Source organism: Olea europaea, unplaced genomic scaffold (genome assembly GCF_002742605.1).
Source record: "Olea europaea var. sylvestris unplaced genomic scaffold, O_europaea_v1 scaffold2111, whole genome shotgun sequence".
NCBI lineage: Eukaryota > Viridiplantae > Streptophyta > Magnoliopsida > Lamiales > Oleaceae > Olea > Olea europaea.
In genome coordinates, this window is record NW_019239058.1 from 99,482 (window position 1) to 118,951 (window position 19,470).

At 33.8% G+C, this 19,470-nt stretch overlaps 1 protein-coding gene across 2 annotated transcripts; it reads left to right on the forward strand.

The window, feature by feature from the left end:
- Positions 1–4,191: 4,191 nt before the first annotated feature.
- On the forward strand, positions 4,192–18,527 carry LOC111380244 (nicotinate-nucleotide pyrophosphorylase [carboxylating], chloroplastic). 2 transcript variants are annotated; one of them, XM_023003750.1, is made up of 10 exons: positions 4,194–4,367; positions 4,472–4,614; positions 5,004–5,137; positions 5,348–5,411; positions 5,501–5,583; positions 13,877–13,960; positions 14,055–14,207; positions 15,003–15,179; positions 17,459–17,526; positions 18,111–18,527. In XM_023003750.1, the coding sequence occupies exons 1-10, from the start codon at positions 4,309–4,311 to the stop codon at positions 18,205–18,207; spliced, it is 1,062 nt and encodes a 353-aa protein (XP_022859518.1). In that variant the 5' UTR covers positions 4,194–4,308; the 3' UTR covers positions 18,208–18,527. The 2 variants fall into 2 exon arrangements, with proteins under 2 accessions (XP_022859519.1, XP_022859518.1); XM_023003751.1 differs by lacking the exon at positions 14,055–14,207 and having other exon boundaries at positions 4,192–4,367.
- Positions 18,528–19,470: the final 943 nt, after the last annotated feature.

Here is a 19,470-nt window from a genome sequence, read left to right on the forward strand (position 1 = left end):
GTCCTCCTCCAGTGTTCATTAAAACTTGGTATTCACTTATATCAATTAAACTCAATTGATCAAAATTTTCTATTAACAAATCTAAATCTTCATTCATCTTCTTTTTCTTCTACTTTTAATTTTCCTAATGATTTTTCTCTAATTTCTTCTTCTTCTAATATCTTTGGTAAAATATTTTTTTCTAAATTCATCATCCATACGTCCCGTTTCTATTACTATATTTTCTTATTCTATATATTTCTTTTCTATTCGAGTCATTTCTTTTTCTATAAATTTTTTTATCTATTTTTTTATCTTTATTCTTATTATTTTTTTAAATTCTCTAATCTCAATTTTTAATATATTTATATCATTTCTTGTTTCTTTTACTTCATTTCTTAAATCTTGTATATCATTTATTAACATTTTTATTCATAATTTTAATTCTTCCATATATTCACTTATTGATATCTTAATTTTTTCTTATTTCTAATTCGTAAGTTAATTTGCATCTTTTATCTTCTTTTTTATCTATTATTTTTCTAAATCTTCTCTCAGCTATTTCTGAATCTACTAATTCTTCTTTACTATAGTGAAATATTTGCTCTCCAGTCTTAGTCTTTCACATTTTAATTTTGTTAATTGTCTATTTTTTTATAATCTCATTCCTTCTAGTATTAACATTATATTTCTTATTTCTTCTTGTATTTTATCCATTTTTAAAAGTAATTTATTCAATTTTTGATGTGTATTATCGATTGCACTCATATTTTTCTTTATAATATAAATTATTTTCTTCATCTTCATATATACTAATAATTTTTTTCATATGTATATATATCATTTATTGTTTCTATTATTAATTTTCTAATATTTGTTCTTTTATTTCTTTAGGAAGTTCTTTAATTACTATTAAAGTGATTATTTTTAATTTGTTATGAATAGGTTTTAAAAATATATAACTACATTTTTTTTCTTCCAAACTCCAATAATTATTTATTTTCTTTATTTTAATTTACATGATCTCTATGGCGCTGATACCAATAAAAGGGGGGCTACTTAGAGCGAACAAAAATCAAATAAATCAAATAAAATATTAATCAAATAAATTAAATAAAATTATCAAGTTTCAATCAATGTCTAAATTTTTAAGGGCTAAAATAAAAAAAATTTATATTATGATACCTTATTATGTAATATTCAAATGGAGGGTATTTTTGGTATGAAATTTGTCTAAGGGTCATTTTGGAAAACTAACCCTTTTGAAAGGTCATTCCATGTTTTTCCCGAAAGTTATGTGGATTGAGAATTTTTGCCAACAACCTTGCTACAGTTACATAATATGGTTCATAAAATTCATACAAATGGGCTACTTGGCAAAATCAAGTTGATAGATGAAAGATAAAAAATAATAATAATGATAAAAAAAAAAAAAATTTGAACCATACAGATGCTGTTGGCAACATCTGTAAAAAAATCCGTGAAACAAAACCTATACACTTAACATTTTTATTTTGTTAACGTTCAATAAAATATTTTTTTCCTAATTTTTTATGTGAATAACCATTAACAGCTTGGACTATTTTTGTTTTTATCTTTTAGAATTTTATTTTTTTAAATTTAATTCTTAAATTTGATTTTTAGATTTTAGCTTTTAGAATTTTAAATTCTTTGAAATTTACATTTTATTTTTTCAAAAGTGATATTCTTTTATAATATATCAAAAAAAAATTTTGAATTATACATATATTTTTTAAGAATTTAAATTTTTGGAATTTTACTTAAATAAAACTTTATTTGAGCACTTATGTCTCATATTTTGAATGTTTTCAAAATTTTATTAAAAACACTTAAATATCGAAAATGCATTTAGAGTTTTATGTTATAAGTTTAATTTTATTTTCAAACTTGGTAAACATCAAATTTTTCACAAACATATATTTCCTGAAAGATATTGGGGACTGCCTTTCGTCTAATACCTACGAACCAAATTTATGTATAACCAACTTGACTATTCTAATATAATTTATATGAAAATTTTTGTCAATTTTTTTTTAAAATTTATTACAGTCAAAGAAGATAAAAGTCAACTTGGATGGTGTGGGCATGCCTAGACGAGATCCATCATCAGCCCACACTACGTTTCAAATCTATTAAGGTGATTCGAAATGGGTTATATCAATTGATAAATACATTTTCAAAAATATTAGTCGCAACAAGTTTTTGATATTTTGCCGAAACAAAAATGAAAAATTGCAAACCAAATGTGCCTTTAATATCCTTTTGCCGCTTGTAATTAGTAGTGTAATTGTAATATGAATAATATTACTTTAAGGATATGTTTGATTGTCAATATTTTTCTTGAAAAAAGTATTTTTTGCTCAAATTCATATTTTTGTGCTGTTTGACTAAATTTTTTTTCACAGAAAAAATTTTCTTACTTTTGGTCAGATGACCATATTTTTTTCAAAATCTATGAAAATATTTTCTTTAGAGGAGTATGATTTTATTTTTCAGGGAATTCATCTTCTTTTTTTCTCTCTCATCTATCTACCCTCTTTCATCTATTCACCAATAAAAATTAGGCAAGTATAATATTTTTTAAGTTGAAAATTAAATTAATCAACACAAATATAATCAACAATTTTCATGCAAATAAGTTTTAGACAATTGAATTATCTATAATTTATTTTCTTTCTATGCAAATTTTATACTTATAATCAAACGTGCCCTAAAAGTTTATTCGGTAAAACATAGAGTATTTGGATGAACAACAATATATTACTGTAGTTATAGAATAGCTAACCAGTGTAAAAATCCTCGTCCCAATTATTGAGAAATTATCCTTTTTCCAACGAAGATCAATGATTCAAGAATTGAAATTTCCCAACCCATTCTCCACACAAAAATGTCCATACAAAATAAAAATAAAACATTTACAGTATTTTTAATAATATTTATACCAAATATTACAGACGTGTTTCAACTTAAAATACTAAAACACACGAGACTTTCTCAATAATATCATCTAGACGTGGATCATCTACTCATTTTCTACTGAATGCCAACAAGCTTAATACTTATGTTCTCTCCTAGAAACAATACTTACCCCTGTTTGGAAAAAATTAAAATCAAAATTTTAGTAAATTTTGATAAAAAATGACAAATTATATAATTAAAAAATTGTGGATCCCATAAAATATGTGATTAACATTAAACCTCGCCCCACGTAGCTCCATTTCACCAAGGTCCTCTCGTCCATGTGGTCGACCTATTGAAGTTCTCTGGTCAATTATTGGATTAGTCGACAAACTCAAAGTATTGAAATCACCTCCAATAAAACCTTCCACACAAGTGACGAGGCCTGGGATATTAGTCCGATGCTCATTTATACCTCTTCTACCAAAGCGGAGGTGTTGAGGTAAGAAAGCTCCACAAAGTCCAAAACCTGTCACAGCAAGTGACGATCCACACCCAGAATATCCTGAACTTATGGATAAAATCTTTTTAGAACAATTAATGGGACTTTGTAATAAGTATAAAATGTCAAGCCTTGTCAAATAGGGTGGCCGGTCCGTGTAAATATTAGATACACCACAGGCTAGCGAGTCCAAATTGATGTCTAGAATTAGATGCTTCGATTAAGAATATGATACCATACGTACCTTTATCCAAAGACCACCATTTCGTTTGTAATACTATAAATACTCCCTCTATATAACATTTGAAGGCTAATGCTACTCAAAATACAAAAAAGCCACTCTTTGTCTTTCTCTTTTATGAATTTTACACTTCTTTAGCTATGAGTTTACATTACTTCAATTTGATTGAATTATATGCAATTGGTTATCATTACACAATCATTTCACAAATCTATCGTGCAAAACCTAAACGCACTTGTCTTACCGTCAAGCTTCTCCCACGTCCACATTTTCGAAGCATTGACGACTAATAACCAATTCTTACGTGTTAGAACTAGTTCATGTGTGCGCGACTGAGTCTGACATTTGTTGTCCTCAGAAAACGAGGTCAACGATTAAAATTAATTATTAAATTAACTTGAATTAAAATTAAATACCGAATATGAACTTAATCTTAACTTGAAAATCGACGTAAAAATTTCACAATACAGTATTGTAGAATGACTAAAAATTGAAATTGAAACTATCAAAATATCACAATAATATGTAACATTACAAAAGCGGAAACATATCATAAGTCGTGTGAAAGTTTTTGATTCCAAATTTCCGATAAAGTTGAGTTCTTTCCATATTTTCCACGCACCCCTCGTCAACTTCATCACTAACAATAAATCGCCGTTCAAACCCGATGTCCAGGGCTTTCTCTATTTCTCCCTTGTTATATTCCAATCGAATTACACCTTCAAGGTCCGTTGATATATTGTAGGTTTATATATGTTTATGTGTGTGTGTAGATGTTGCATTTTGGTTTCAGTTACAAAGATTTTTATTTTTTGGGGGGAAAACTGCAGATTGATTGTTAGAATGTCAGCTACAGCTACAAGAAACGTGGGAATGTCAGTTGGGTCCCTGGTGGTGAAGCCTCCCGCACACCCCACTTATGATTTGAAGGGCGTAATACAACTTGCCCTCTCAGAAGATGCCGGGGATCGAGGTAAAATTACGATTTTACTGCTTGGTTTATATTTTTTGAATTGTATATGTATTTGGCATCAGATGGAATGTTTTAATTTCTATGTATGTGGTGTACTTCGAAAATTACTTTTAATCATCAATTAGTCTTGTAGTTTTGGTTGGCCAATGGATATGTACTAAAAATAGCGAATGCTAGTAAGTTGAAGTGTAAATTTTGTTTGAAGTTTGTGTATCGCTGAAGGCTAATTGCCAGTATGCATTTTCTTTTCTTATTTTACGGTTTTCTTTGTTTGGTTATTGGAATGCTCTTGTCGATTTATTTAGCACCTGGCTAGGAATTGGTTAATTGTAAGGGCATATCAAAGGTTACGAAGTTCCGAGTGACATTCTGTTTGATTAAAAATGTAGGAGATGTGACTTGTAAGGCAACCATTCCTGCTGAAATGGAAGTGGAAGCCCATTTCTTGGCAAAGGAGGATGGGATTGTGGCTGGAATTGCACTTGCAGAAATGGTATTTGGCGAGGTCGATCCTTCCCTGAAGGTACACAGTTTGCCTTATGTAGTAAGTCAACAAGTTCAAATATGTGGATTCAATAAAATATCCAGTAAAAGCAGATTTTTTCTGGATTTGGTAGAGAAAGATTGAAACGATTACTCAAAGTTTCACTCATGTATCAACTTCACTATGACAGCAATTTAAAGAAAAAGTGAGGTAATTGTAATTTTAATTGTTTGTGTATATTGATATCAGGTTGACTGGTACAGAAAAGATGGGGATAGTGTACATAAAGGCCTCCAATTTGGCAAAGTACATGGTAAAAGGAAAATTTGTTTCTGGAGTTGAAGTTTTTATTTCTTTAATTGAAAACTCTGTTGTCTTTCAACTCATTCTAAAAGTACGCAGGAAGAGCCCACAGTATTGTTGTAGCTGAAAGGGTTGTACTTAACTTTATGCAAAGAATGAGTGGAATAGCTACTCTAACTAAGGTGTGTTTGTCTCTATGATTTTCTATTATTTATAGAGTAGTTAATTGAAATTCATTGATTTAATAATTGATTTGTTGAACTGCTGAATAAAACTTTTTGTCTGTCTTCATGATAAATGGGCATGATTAGTATTTCATATGAAAACATGCATTCCTGTGTGTAACCGTGTGCATGCCTTAGTTTTGGGTGATTATTTTGGATCGTCATACACTGACAGACTGGGGCCATGATACACAATTCCAAATCTTCTTGATGGGACAATAAATCTACAAATGCATGCTAGGTGTTTTGTTGGTGAATTGGGGTAATGAAGCTCGTCTATGACAAGAACAATCATGAAGGTGCTGAAGCTGTGTGTTCACCTTGACGTTGATCTTGAATTACGGAGAAGAATCTTATAAATTACACAAAACAGTCCAAATCAGAAAGGAATTATAATTTCTATGGGTTGTTTTGCGATAATGCCGTTTTACATGTAGAGCTACAGGAGGAAGAATAAGTGGAGCCACTATCAAGATTTGGAGCAGAATTCCAAGGAAAGTGAATACATTCATGGCTTGAAACTATTGCCATGGGTTGGTTTGGAAGGTTTTCAATGCTTGTTCAAATTATGGGATATCTTCAAAGTCATATTGATCACACCAAGTTCTATAAGCACGCTGGTAGAGGTATAGTCATTGTTATGATTGTCTGTGGCGATGATATCATTTTTAACTTAGAATAATGTTACTGATGCAGAGAAACTAAAATGATCTCTTGCCATCGAATTTGAGATGTAAAAAAGAAGGTGAGATACTTTATTAAGGAGATTGCAAGACAAAACATGATATTTTTTGGTCGTGAAGAGAGCATATTATTGACCTAGTCAACTAGGGGATGCAACAACGCATGCTGCCAATGAGGATCACACGAATGCAGTGGTCAGATCTTGAGATTCCCTAAGTATAGTATGGGTAAATGACTTCCTTTTTGTTAAAAACAATCACTCTGAGATAGATGCATGGCATATGTTTACTTGACTGGTTGAATAAGTGATGGAAGATCCGCATGTTGATACTTTACTTTTATTAGAGTAACCTAAGAACTTGGAAGAGTAATAAACATTTAGTGACAAGGTCAAGTGCTGAAACAAATTTGGATAGATGGTATAGGGGAGAGAACTGATGTAGCTAAAATGTATTAACAAAAGAACTTGTGTGGAACAACAACAATCTGGTTACACTTTGTGATGAAAGGGATCAACAACATCGCTCGCAACACCATTTCAACTCGACAAAACATGTGCAGATAGATAGGCTTTTCACAGAGGAACAGAGAACAACCAAATTTATACGCTATGTCATCACAGAAAGATAAACTCGCGGACATTCTAACAAGGGCTTACCAAAATAGTTATAAGAATTGATAAGCAAGGTAGTACATTGAACAATTATGACCCAAGTTGAGGGATGTTACAGAATAATAGGCTAACATTACGAGCTAATTAGTCTCTAATTAGACCTAATTACAGTAGCCTAATTAGTCTCTAATTAGCCTAATTTTAGTAGCTAAATTAACGTAATTAACTAGAGAAATTAGCATACCTTAGAGAGATTGTACATGTATATATATATATATAGCGTGATTTCCAATGAATAAGAATATAGAAAAATTCTCAGTTCTCTATTTAATTACATGGTATCAGAGCCATGAACCATCTTACCCGTGGTTCGGTTCTTTGAATTAGGCCACATCTTTGCGTGTCGACCTCACTATGGTCAACCCTTTGCCTCCGGATTTCTGGCGGCATCAGAGAGCTGAGCACGCATGCTCTATATATATATATATATATAGCGTGATTTCCAATGAATAAGAATATAGAAAAATTCTCAGTTCTCTATTTAATTACATGGTATCAGAGCCATGAACCATCTTACCCGTGGTTCGGTTCTTTGAATTAGGCGACATCTTTGCGTGTCGACCTCACTATGGTCAACCCTTTGCCTCCGGATTTCTGGCGGCATCAGAGAGCTGAGCACGCATGCTCTATGCTTTTCCCCAGCTTTCCCTCTAGTAAAAGATTAGCTCCTACCCACTGTGCGATTCCGCCTCTGGTTCGCGTCTTTGTGACGCTGTTTTGTGGACGGAAAATTCTGGTCGGCCATCTTGAATTACGGGATTTTCTTTGGCTAATTTCTGGTGAGTTGGGTACTTATATTCTATTGGGCTCTACACACGTGATCTATTTAATTAGGCCATATTGGATATATTTATTTTAACTTTGGGCTGTTAGACTTGGTGGATTATTTGTGGACCTTTGTTTGAGTTGGATTAATTGAGTCTTTCAATCTGCCTATTATTGGATAATTGAATGATGACTGAGTTCAAGGGATCTGTGAGCGAGATCATTCCAGTGATGTCCAAAATCGCTGAACATAAATTGAATAGCACTAATTATCTGGAATGGAGTAAGACGATTAGAATCTATTTACGGAGCATAGACAAAGATGATCACTTAAATAAAGATCCACCTAAAGATGATACAAAACAAAGTTGGTTGAGAGAAGATACAAAACTTTTTTTTACAAATCAGAAATTCTAGTGACAGTGAGGTAATTGGTTTAATTAATCACTGCGAATTTGTAAAAGAGCTAATGGACTATTTGGAGTTTTTGTATTCTGGCAAAGGAAATGTGTCAAGAATTTATGAAGTTTGTAGGGCTTTTTACCATGCTGAAAAGGAAACCAAGTCCCTCACAACTTATTTCATGGACTTCAAAAGGACGTATGAAGAACTTAATATGCTATTGCCATTCAGCACTGATGTCAAAGTTCAGCAAATTCAAAGGGAGCAAATGGCAGTTATGAGCTTCCTGGCTGGTCTTCCTCCTGAATTCGAGACTTCAAATCTCAAATTCTCTCTAGCTCTGAAATTTCCTCTCTTCAAGACGTCTTCAGTAGAGTTCTACGCACTGAAAATACATCACCTATTCAGCAAAATAATTCTTGTTACCAAAGGAGGGGGAAATTACTATGCAAGGAGGCCCAACAATAGGGGAAGAGGAAACAAGAATACTGATAACCGTAACTATGATTCAAGCAGCGTTGTGTGTTACTACTGCCATGAACCAGGCCACACCAAGCCATACTGTAGGAAATTGCAAAATCGCAATCAGAGAACTCAGACCGCCAATGTTGCTACTGCTCCTAGTTCATCTTTTGAGAAAACTGTTATGATATCAGGTGATGAGTATGCCAAATTCTCTCAGTATCAAGAATCACTGAAGGAATCCCCTCCAGTTACTGCCCTTGCTGAGTCAGGTAAAACATGTCTTATCTCCTCTTCAAAGAAATGGGTAATTGATTCAGGAGCCACAGATCACATGACAGGTAATTCTAGTACCTTCTCTAGCTTTCGATCACACAAAGCTCCCTCTCCTATTACCATAGTTGATGGGTCAACCTATAACATTGTGGGATCTGGGACTGTTAAACCAACTTCCTCTATTACCTTGTCATCCGTTCTGAGTCTACCAAAACTTGCTTTTAATTTGATCTCTGTAAGTAGACTTACCAAGGATCTTAATTGTTGTATCTCATTCTTTCCTGATCATTGCTTTTTTCAGGATCTTATGACGAAGCAGATTATTGGTAAAGGACATGTATCTGATGGTCTCTATATTCTTGATACGTGGGTGCCTCGATCAGTTGCTTGTTCTAGTACCAGCTCCCTGGTTATAGCACATTGTCAATTGGGACATCCATCTCTGTCTACATTGAAGAAACGATGCCCTCAGTTCAACGATGTATCTTCACTAGATTGTGAGCCATGTCATTTTGCAAAACATCACCGTAGCTCATTAGGTCCGAGAATTAATAAACGAGCTGAGTCTGCTTTTGAGTTGGTTCATTCTGACGTTTGGGGGCCATGTCCTGTTGTGTCTAAAACTGGGTTTAGATATTTTATTACTTTTGTGGATGATTTTTCTCGAATGACATGGGTTTACTTTATGAAAAATCGATCTGAAGTGTTCTCTCATTTTTGTGCCTTTTATGCTGAAATTAAAACCCAATTTAATACTTCTGTGCATATACTAAGAAGTGATAATGCAAAAGACTTACATGACTCATCATGGGATTATTCATCAATCCTCTTGTATTGATACTCCTTCTCAAAATGGAGTTGCTGATAGAAAGAATAGACATCTACTTGAAACAGCTCGAGCTCTTCTACCTGTTATCCACGTTTATTCCAGAAGGCAAGAGACCAATGATATATGTCCTGCATCGGCTACTTCGTCATCTGATTCTCCGAACGACCTTGACCTTTCCATTAGTCTTTGCAAAGGTAAACGCCAGTGTACTCTCCCTAAATCTATTTATCCCATTGCTAACTTCATTTCTTACGACCATCTGTCTCCTGCGTCTTGTTCTTTAATTACCTCTTTAGATTCAATCTATGTGCCTAGAACAGTAAAGAAGCCTTGAGTCATGCTGGTTGGAAGAATGCAATGTTTGAGGAGATAAACGCTCTAGATGAAAATCACACATGGGAGTTGGTAGCTCTGCCTAAAGGTAAGAAAGTTGTGGAATGCAAATGGGTCTTTGCTGTCAAGGTCAATCCAGATGGTTCTGTAGCAAGACTTAAAGCCAGACTTGTTGCAAAAGGATTTGCTCAGACTTATGGAGTGGATTATTCGGATACCTTCTCTCCGGTTGCCAAACTTATATCTGTTCGCCTATTTATATCCATTGCTGCATCCCAAGATTGACCCTTACACCAATTGGATATCAAGAATGCATTCCTTCATGGTGATCTCCAGGAAGAGGTGTATATGGAGCAACCACCTGGATTTGTTGCTCAGGGGGAGTATGAGAAAGTCTGTCATCTGAAGAAATCTCTGTATGGTCTAAAACAAAGTCCCCGTGCCTGATTTGGCAAGTTCAGTGAAGTAGCTCAGGAGTTTGGGTTGAAGAAGAGCAAATGTGATCATTCAGTCTTCTACAGATAGTCAGCAGCTGTCATTATTCTTCTTGTTATTTATGTTGATGACATTATCATTACAGGAGATGATTGTGCAGGAATCTCCTCTCTCAAGTTATTTTTGCATACCAAATTTCACACAAAAGACTTGGACCAACTAAAATATTTTCTCGGAATAGAAGTAACAAGAAGCAAAAATGGGATATTCTTGTCTCAAAGAAAGTATATACTTGATCTGCTCGCAGAAACCGGAAAGATGGGAGCCAAGCCATGCAGCACTCCAATGGTTCCTAATGTACATCTTACAAAAGATGATGGTGATTTCTTTGATGATCCAGAAAAGTACAGGAGACTAGTGGGAAAACTAAATTATCTCACAGTGACTTGTCCAGATATAGCTTATGCTGTCAGTGTTGTTAGCCAATTTATGTCTGCGCCTACAGTAAAACATTGGACAACATTGGAACAGATCTTGTGTTACCTGAAAAGAGCTCCTGGCCTTGGTATAGTGTATAACAATCACGGACATTTTTGCATTGAAGGCTTTGCAGATGCTGATTGGGCTGGATCTAAAATTGATAGACGGTCTATTACAGGGCATTGCATATTCGTTGGTGGAAACCTTGTGTCCTGGAGGAGTAAGAAGCAGAATGTTGTATCCCGGTCCAATGCAGAATCGGAGTACAGAGCCATGGCCCAGACTACATGCGAAATTTTGTGGATATAACATTTTCTAGCTGAGGTTGGATTGAAGCCTTCGGTACCAGCAAAACTCTGGTGTGACAACCAAGCTGCCCTTCATATCGCCTCAAACCCGGTATACCATGAAAGGACTAAAAACATTGAAGTCGACTGTCATTTCATTCGTGAGAAAATCCAAGAAAATATAATCTCTACTGGTTATGTAAAGACTGGAGAGCAACTTGGGGATATCTTCACAAAGGCGTTAAATGGGACTAGGGTTGAGTATCTTTGTAACAAGCTGGGCATGATTAATATCTATGCTCCAGCTTGAGAGAGAATGTTACAGAATAATAGGCTAACATTACGAGCTAATTAGTCTCTAATTAGACCTAATTACAGTAGCCTAATTAGTCTCTAATTAGCCTAATTTCAGTAGCTAAATTAACGTAATTAACTAGAGAAATTAGCATACCTTAGAGAGATTGTACATGTATATATATATAGCGTGATTTCCAATGAATAAGAATATAGAAAAATTCTCAGTTCTCTATTTAATTACAAGGGAAATTATTGAAAGTTTCCAGTTTATACTAAAAATCTTACCACATGTACTAAAACAAAAGGGAATCAAATATGACTGCTGATCAATTTGTTAATGATTTAAACTAGTTCATAAATTTTCTCAAGCAGTCCTGATTTTAATTCCTATATCTTAAGTAACATTCTTATGACTATTTCAACTTTTTGATAAGAACCTGAAATATTACCAACTGATCTAACACACTAACAAAGAAATCAAATATTGGAACCAATCAAAACTCAAAACAGGTCTGCTAATAGATGAGCAGGCTTGGGATACAAATGATAAGAAAGAAAGAAAAATAACAAGGATATAGGTATGGACATTCGAGAGGTCCAATTACTCTCCCCGAGAGACTACCAAATTCTGCCTGAATGATCCCAGCTTTCCCCCTCATTACATTTATAGAGAATTTACTAGTTTGTTATTACAATTCTACCCCTTTTGCTAACTATGGAATTCTCTAGAATAACAACTTGTATTGGAATATTGGAGGTGGGGGTCTATCACTTTTGTAGTTTATTATGTAGAATTACCGTTTCTATTACAACCTTGGTTGTTGGTTTTTCTTCCTTTAAAAAGAGTGTTACTCTCCTTAATCAACAGAAGGAAAAAATTTCTAATATTCGTAGCTCCCTTTTAAATTGAGGCATATTTACGCAAGAGCACTGAGCTAAGCCAATTGCAATATTGCTTTGAATATTAAATTTAAGTGAATAAATGCATATGTATGTAAAGAATTAAATTTTTACTTGAGCTCATTCAATGTGGTGTAAGAGTTGGCAAAGTTATTAAGTTCGACTCTCATTTCCACCAAATCAGCTAAATAGTGACCTGTTAGGTATTTGCTAAAAATTGAATCTGAAGTGCACATGAGGGCTTGTTAAAGGTTACATTTAAATAAATAAATGAATCCCCTTTCTAATTAATAACATAAGCTTTTAGATTAGGTGGTTCTACAATTATGATATTGATTTGTATAGGCTTCACATTTGTGTTGCTATGGGGGATCATGCCGTATCATTTGAGGAATTGGTGAGATGTCCCTCCCGGGGAAACCCATACTTTGAACTCTCAAGGGGACATGTAGCCAGTTTCTTCTGTTTCACACCTTATGAGCTAAAAAATAATACATATTGAGGCTCTGCAGCATGCACCAATTCCTCTGTAGCATCAGAAATTTAGTGCTGCAACTGACCCATTCATAAAATGTGTGTGGATATATTTTGTATCCGGCTTAGCCTTGAAAAGATTAAGTTTGAATGTCCTCAGCTCCAAAGAGGACTGCATACTGATTTTGATACAGTGGTATGTAGAAAGTGAAAAGTACTAATTTCATTGCTTACCAGTCCCGTCTGTAATACTCGTACCATTCTCATAAACGTATGGATAATTACCAAATTTTATAATTAAATCATCAGTTGTCGTTCTCAGAATGTACTGAATTTCATAAAAAATTAATAATGAAATTTTCAGATCTATTATTTGTAGACACAAAACTACTGGTTAATCTCTTCCATAATTTTATAGTAGCATGCATCTCATAAGTGGCTTACTTATCTGAAAGTTTTAGTTATACATTCTCACAGACTTCTCCATAGAAGTCTAGTTTCTTTTCATGTAAAGCTGCTATTTCAATTGTACAAATTAAAAGGGGTAACCTGCTGTGGGAACATGATCACATGGAAACTTCTGAAATCATCAGTTTAAGCACTTCTTAGTTGGTTTCAACTGGCATTTTTAGATCAATTTATGTTGTATATAACTTTCAGTTTTTCATTTCCTAAAGATATCTGGAGCACATTCCTGAAAATTTTGGTAGAATTACATTTGACAACAAGATTCACCTAGTTAATCATAGTAATACTAGATGTTGGCTTTGATTATATTTAGTTGTATTGGGAAATGATGATTAATAATATAAGATTTTGAATGATATATTTCATACTGAAACCACATTAAAGATGCTGAAAATAATTTGAGTAATACTATATTAAAGATGGCTTTTCATATTTGATAGGTGATTTTATGCATTAAGGGAACTCCAATATTCAAGTTTCTTGCAGGCTATGGTAGATGCTGCGCACCCTGCTTACATTTTAGAGACGAGGAAAACTGCTCCAGGTTTACGTTTGGTGGATAAATGGGCGGTGTAGTTCACTGATCTCACTCTAACTCCATATTATGATATCATCATTTCCCATTTATTCTGTTAAGTTTGACTTTTTCCATCAATGTTTACAGGTCTTAATAGGTGGGGGTAAGAATCACAGAATGGGTTTATTTGATATGGTCATGATAAAAGACAATCATATATCTATTGCTGGAGGTATCATAAATGCCCTGAAATCTGTGGACCTCTATTTGCAGCAAAATAATCTTAAAATGGGTGTTGAGGTAGAGTGTTAACTTTTTAGGTTTACTAATTATAATTCTTGACTGTTAAACTGAAAACTTATTATTTACTAAATTGTGTGGTTCATCAACGTTCTAAAATCTTTATTTAGCCTGCAATTAATTATGAATATTACCCAGTTGATTCTTATTAACTCCCAAGTATATAACTTGGGATTAGAGCTCTCTCTCTCTCTCTGTGTGCGCGAGATTGTGCACATACGTACTATTTGTTCTTTGCATTTCATCATTTGTGCCAGATTCATGGTCTGACTGTGCAAGTACGTCAGCATGATAAGATAAGCATTCTTGTATTCTTATATACTATTTTATTTAGTTACTCCCTCCTCTCTATTATTAGGGAGATATTGGCTTCAATACAAAGTCAAACTGTTAAAATCTATTAATCATATTATTATATTACTTTTCATTATTTTCATATGATAAAACTTTATGATGTTTACTTATTTTAAAATTATTTAAATGTTACATAAAAATTTAACTAAGTTGTGGATGTGGCATTACTGGTCAACTCCAAGTTGTTACAGAAAATCTGGGATGAAGTTTATAGTTTTTTTTATCCATTGTAGAAGTGATTTGAGGTATACATATCATGAATGATAATTGCAGAATATGTAGATAAAATTTTGTGAGATTGCAAATTCTTCAGGTGTTAGGTTAATTTCAATAGCTTAAAGTGCATGGTCAGCCCTTCCAACTACTTTCCTGTGTCTACTGCTGCATATGATAAGATTAGCTGTATAATTTAGTAGTTGAACAAATTTTGCCTGCTTACAGATTGAAACCAGGACTCTCCAAGAAGTAAATGAGGTATTGCATTATGCATCTCAAACGGAAACTTCTATAACTAGGATAATGCTGGACAATATGGTTGTTCCCTTGTCTAATGGGGATGTTGATGTATCATTGCTTAAAGAAGCTGTAGAGTTGATTAATGGGAGATTTGAGACTGAGGTAATTCCTAATCTTATTTTCGTTTCTTTATTTTCTAAATTTCAAGACTCTGTTAAACTCATCTTTCTCTATCTTATCCTCACTTATGTGGTCCTCAGCTTATGAACCTATGTAGTATCTCCATTACTCAGTCTGACATGCAGTTGTTGAAACTTTTTTCTATTTGCATGTTTGCAATAGACAAGTCTGCGTAATTATGAAAAATATGGTGACATAGAGTGGAATTGAACAAGAATGAGACTGGAGAAAGAAAGGGGGAGAGAGGGAGAAAGAAAAGAAAGGGGAGAGAATTCCGAGAATTAAAGGGAGAAATATGAGTTTATTCAATAATTAAGTCTTACGACACAAAGACCCTCTTTATATAGGGTTTAAACTAATTTAATTTAGGTAGGAAAACAACCAGGATAAAAATCCTTATTTAAGTCAAACTAGAAAATTATAATAAACTAATATTAGCTAACTTAAATTTAACTATCTGTATTCTTACTAAAGATATTCATTATTCTTATATTGATTCTCCATAATTTCTTCACGATTGAGAGAAGTCAACTTCGACGAGGTAGACTGTGTCTGCATTTTCTTACCCATTGATGACAATCTTTCTGCCTGATCATATAGTGATACTGACTCTATGATGATAAGCAAATGTGCAAATCATCCGAAATAGAATCATCACCTAGGGGTGATCTTTCCTTAAAACCAAGTATCGACGTCACTCCTAATCACCAGCAGAGATGGAAAAAGCATGAGGGCACCAATTTTTATTTTTATTTTTTACGTTTTAGATATGTTATTTTTTTTTTATTGCCAACATTGTGTAAGATCCTATGCTTCTGTTGGAAGGAGTGTAAAGAATCAATGATTCCTTCAGTAAGGGTGCAATCTGGTGGCCCATTAAACTTTACCTTTTGGGCTAACCACATTCTCACTACAATCTTTTAAGTCTGACTTGTAGAAATTTAGGATGGGGAAAGTTGATCACGACACTCTCCGCCTCATCAAGTCATCATCATCAGAAAGAGACTGATGAGAGCAATCCAATGCCTTTGGATCATCCAAAATAGAATCATCTCACTTAGGGGTGATCTTTCCTTAGAACCAAGTATCAAAGTTGCTCCTAATCACCAGCAGAGAGAGAAAGCATGAGGGCACCAATTTTTTTTAGATATGATATTTTTTATTGCCAACTTTGTATAAGATCCTATGCTTCTGTTGGAAGGAGTCTAAAGAATCAATGATTCCTTCAGAGAAGGTGCAATCTGGTGGCCCACTAAACAAATGTGCATGAGGCTATACAAACTGACATAAAGTGTACTGCATATGTTTGTGTCTATGTTCTAAAAAGCTCGACTAGGCGTGAGGCTTGGCCTTGCCGCCTAGTCACGCATTACGCCTTTTAAACACATTGTGTTGCCAATCGCCAGAGCAGTGGTGATAGATGCTGTGGAAGATATTTCTTGGAGTGGGCAGCTAGAGAGGTTTGCAGGTCCTCAGATACTAAGGCCACACCTATCACTAAAAATTGGTTCCTTGTTAAGAGGGATCAGTATTTTATGAGCCTAAGAATTAAGTCACAATATATGATTGTAAATGACCTTTGGAAGGAGACTGGACAAACTTATCAATAACATGAATGAATAGAACTTAGAATAATCAGATGAAGATTTTTTATAATCTTATGGTACTTCGGTAGTTCTCGTCTATACTAATTGAAGTAGAAATTTAATTTGAGGTTGATTTAATTAAATACAGGACCATTTCTTTCGTTCGAAAAAAACGAAGGCAAGGTATTTTCAAAAAACTTATATATGCATTCAGATGGTTCCCCTTTTAATTGTAAAAATTCTCTTGGGCTGCACAGTATTCTTTTATAAGGATGAGATTGTTTTACTTCTATCTTCTGGGAGTTGAAGATGGTCAAACTTTTGTTACCAAATGAGGTATTGAACATGGATGCATTACAAATATAACAAATGATTTCAGGACGGGGGTTACTGCTACAAGAGTTAGGAAAATTCTGGATGAGTTCTTTATGGGTTTACGGTTTGAATGAGCTTAAGATGATTGAAATTTAAACTCTTATGAATAGATTGGTTCACCTGTATCCCTATGCATGCCACCTCATCTCTTCCCTGTAATTATTCTTTTCTTTGCTTCTCAAGCAACTGTTGATGTTATCTGTAGCATGCAGTGAGGTCTTAGTTGCTATCAATTTCATGGCCTTTTAAGATTGTGTGACCTGTGTTCTAGCATGTGCTTTATTGCTTCTTTGGGTGCAGGCATCTGGGAATGTTACTCTTGACACTGTAAACAAGATTGGACAATCCGGGGTGACCTACATTTCTAGGTAATATATTTACGCACTTCTTCCCTTTATTTTTTTTCTTCCTGTTATTGTTGTTTAAGTTGAAAGGGAGAATTTTAGCGTTGGGCAAAATGCCAAATAGTTCCCATACGAGACTGGCTGGTTTAGTTTGGTTGATATAGGAAAAGATATCAAAATGTTTTAAACCAAGAACCGACTAGTTCAATCCACACTTGAGTTCGACGAAGAGCTGGAGAATCACACTGGTTAAACAGGTCCCCCTTTGCTTTCTGTTTTAGCCTTTTATGTAAAAATATTCATAATTGGTGGGAAGATCTAATTTCAGTGCATCTGCCCAAAGCTAACCTAGCCCTTTTGTTAAGGGCTAAATTGCTAGATAATTTTCGTACAATGCATTAAAAATGCAATAGAGAACCATTGCTCATGTACATTGTTAGGCATCTAAGACAGTTCAATTATTAACCATGCTGCAATTATATCGGAAACCTTATTTCCTACAAGAATAGTGCCTTCCAAATTAATTGTATTTTGCAAGCGAATATAGTCACAGTCGCTTCAACATATGGTTTCATGTAATTCACTTCATAATGTTTCTATGTTTGCAGTGGTGCTCTGACCCATTCTGTGAAAGCACTCGACATTTCCCTGAAAATTGACACAGAGCTCGCACTTGAAGTTGGGAGGCGTACAAAACGAGCATGATATTCCTCTATTCACACAAAAAGACAAGTAAACCATGCATCTCTTCTCATAGATTAAAATGATAAGAGACTACCAAAATGTATGAAATGCAAAAGATCGATCGCCCTTTCCACTTAAGAAATGCCTTCCAAGAAACCATTTGCTAGATTGTGCTCAAAACAATGATATATAGAACTTCCGACCGAGACAAATAAGCTGTCAAATAAGACGGTGAAAATGAAAGTTCGTAGCTTTTGGGATTTTCTCTTGGTACCTTTACATATTCACTTGTATTATGATTGTTTTTCATGAATAAGATTTGGCAATTTGGGATTCCTCTATTCTATTGTTGTCATCACAGGCAATTTTGTGGCGTGCAGAATTATACATGTCTGCTGGTACAGTCGTACTCGAGTAGCTCTGAAGGATAATTATGTATCACTGCTAATTCCTTAAATTGGATAGACGAGATAGTATTAAAAAAGGGGGGCAAAAGTTTGTTTATAGTTTATTTAAGGGGGGAAATGAGTCAAACTACTTGAAGTTCATATCTATGAAGTCAATTTTGTGGACGGTTAAGTCAATTTTAGCATCAGTGATGAACCCTTTACATGATACTGGCTATTGATGGCTAAAAGACTAGTAGTGATTGAAGTTTTTGAGGTTGCTTAGTGAGATATGAATAGGATTGATTGGACATCTAATGGCTTGTTTATCTCGTTGAATTGGACATTACATTTAATAATTTTACTACTCGTTTTTCTCTGTATATCCTAATGGTGCATAAATTGTCAAAACCTCTTGTAAATTGGAAATAAGTGTTTAAGACGAAAATGCCAACACATAATAGATAAACTGTTTCGAATAGAATGTATACATATAAGAAAAGAAAGTTAATCGGCCAAGAATTTTGATGAGTGGACAAAAACCCATTTTAATGATTCTTTTTATGTGACCATTTTTTTTTTCATTTTTCATTTTTCATTTATTAATTGTGATTCATGCTATGTTATTTCTACAAATGTAGTTATTTACGTCATTTTTTGATTTTTTTAGTTAAATTGCAATATCTGTGATTTAATCGGAAAAAAAAGTTATATTTGACATAGGAGGATAGTAGTGGTAGCGAAAGTTGAAATCTTCATCAATTATTATTATTATTATTTATTTTTATTTTTTTATTATTATTATTATTTTTTATGTACCCTTATTGGCATATAAAGTTTGTTTGTAACTACTGGGGGCAATAATGGATGAGCTAAGTCTTTTTATTCGTTTCTTTCA

What these genes read in the sequence shown, in the direction of transcription:
- LOC111380244 (XM_023003750.1), top strand. Translation starts at nt 4,309, where the DNA reads ATGTCCAGGGCTTTCTCTATTTCTCCCTTGTTATATTCCAATCGAATT. An exon ending in AGGTCGATCCTTCCCTGAAG is followed by an intron (nt 5,138 to 5,347) that starts GTACACAGTTTG and finishes TATTGATATCAG; the next exon opens with GTTGACTGGTACAGAAAAGA. An exon ending in GAATAGCTACTCTAACTAAG is followed by an intron (nt 5,584 to 13,876) that starts GTGTGTTTGTCT and finishes AGTTTCTTGCAG; the next exon opens with GCTATGGTAGATGCTGCGCA.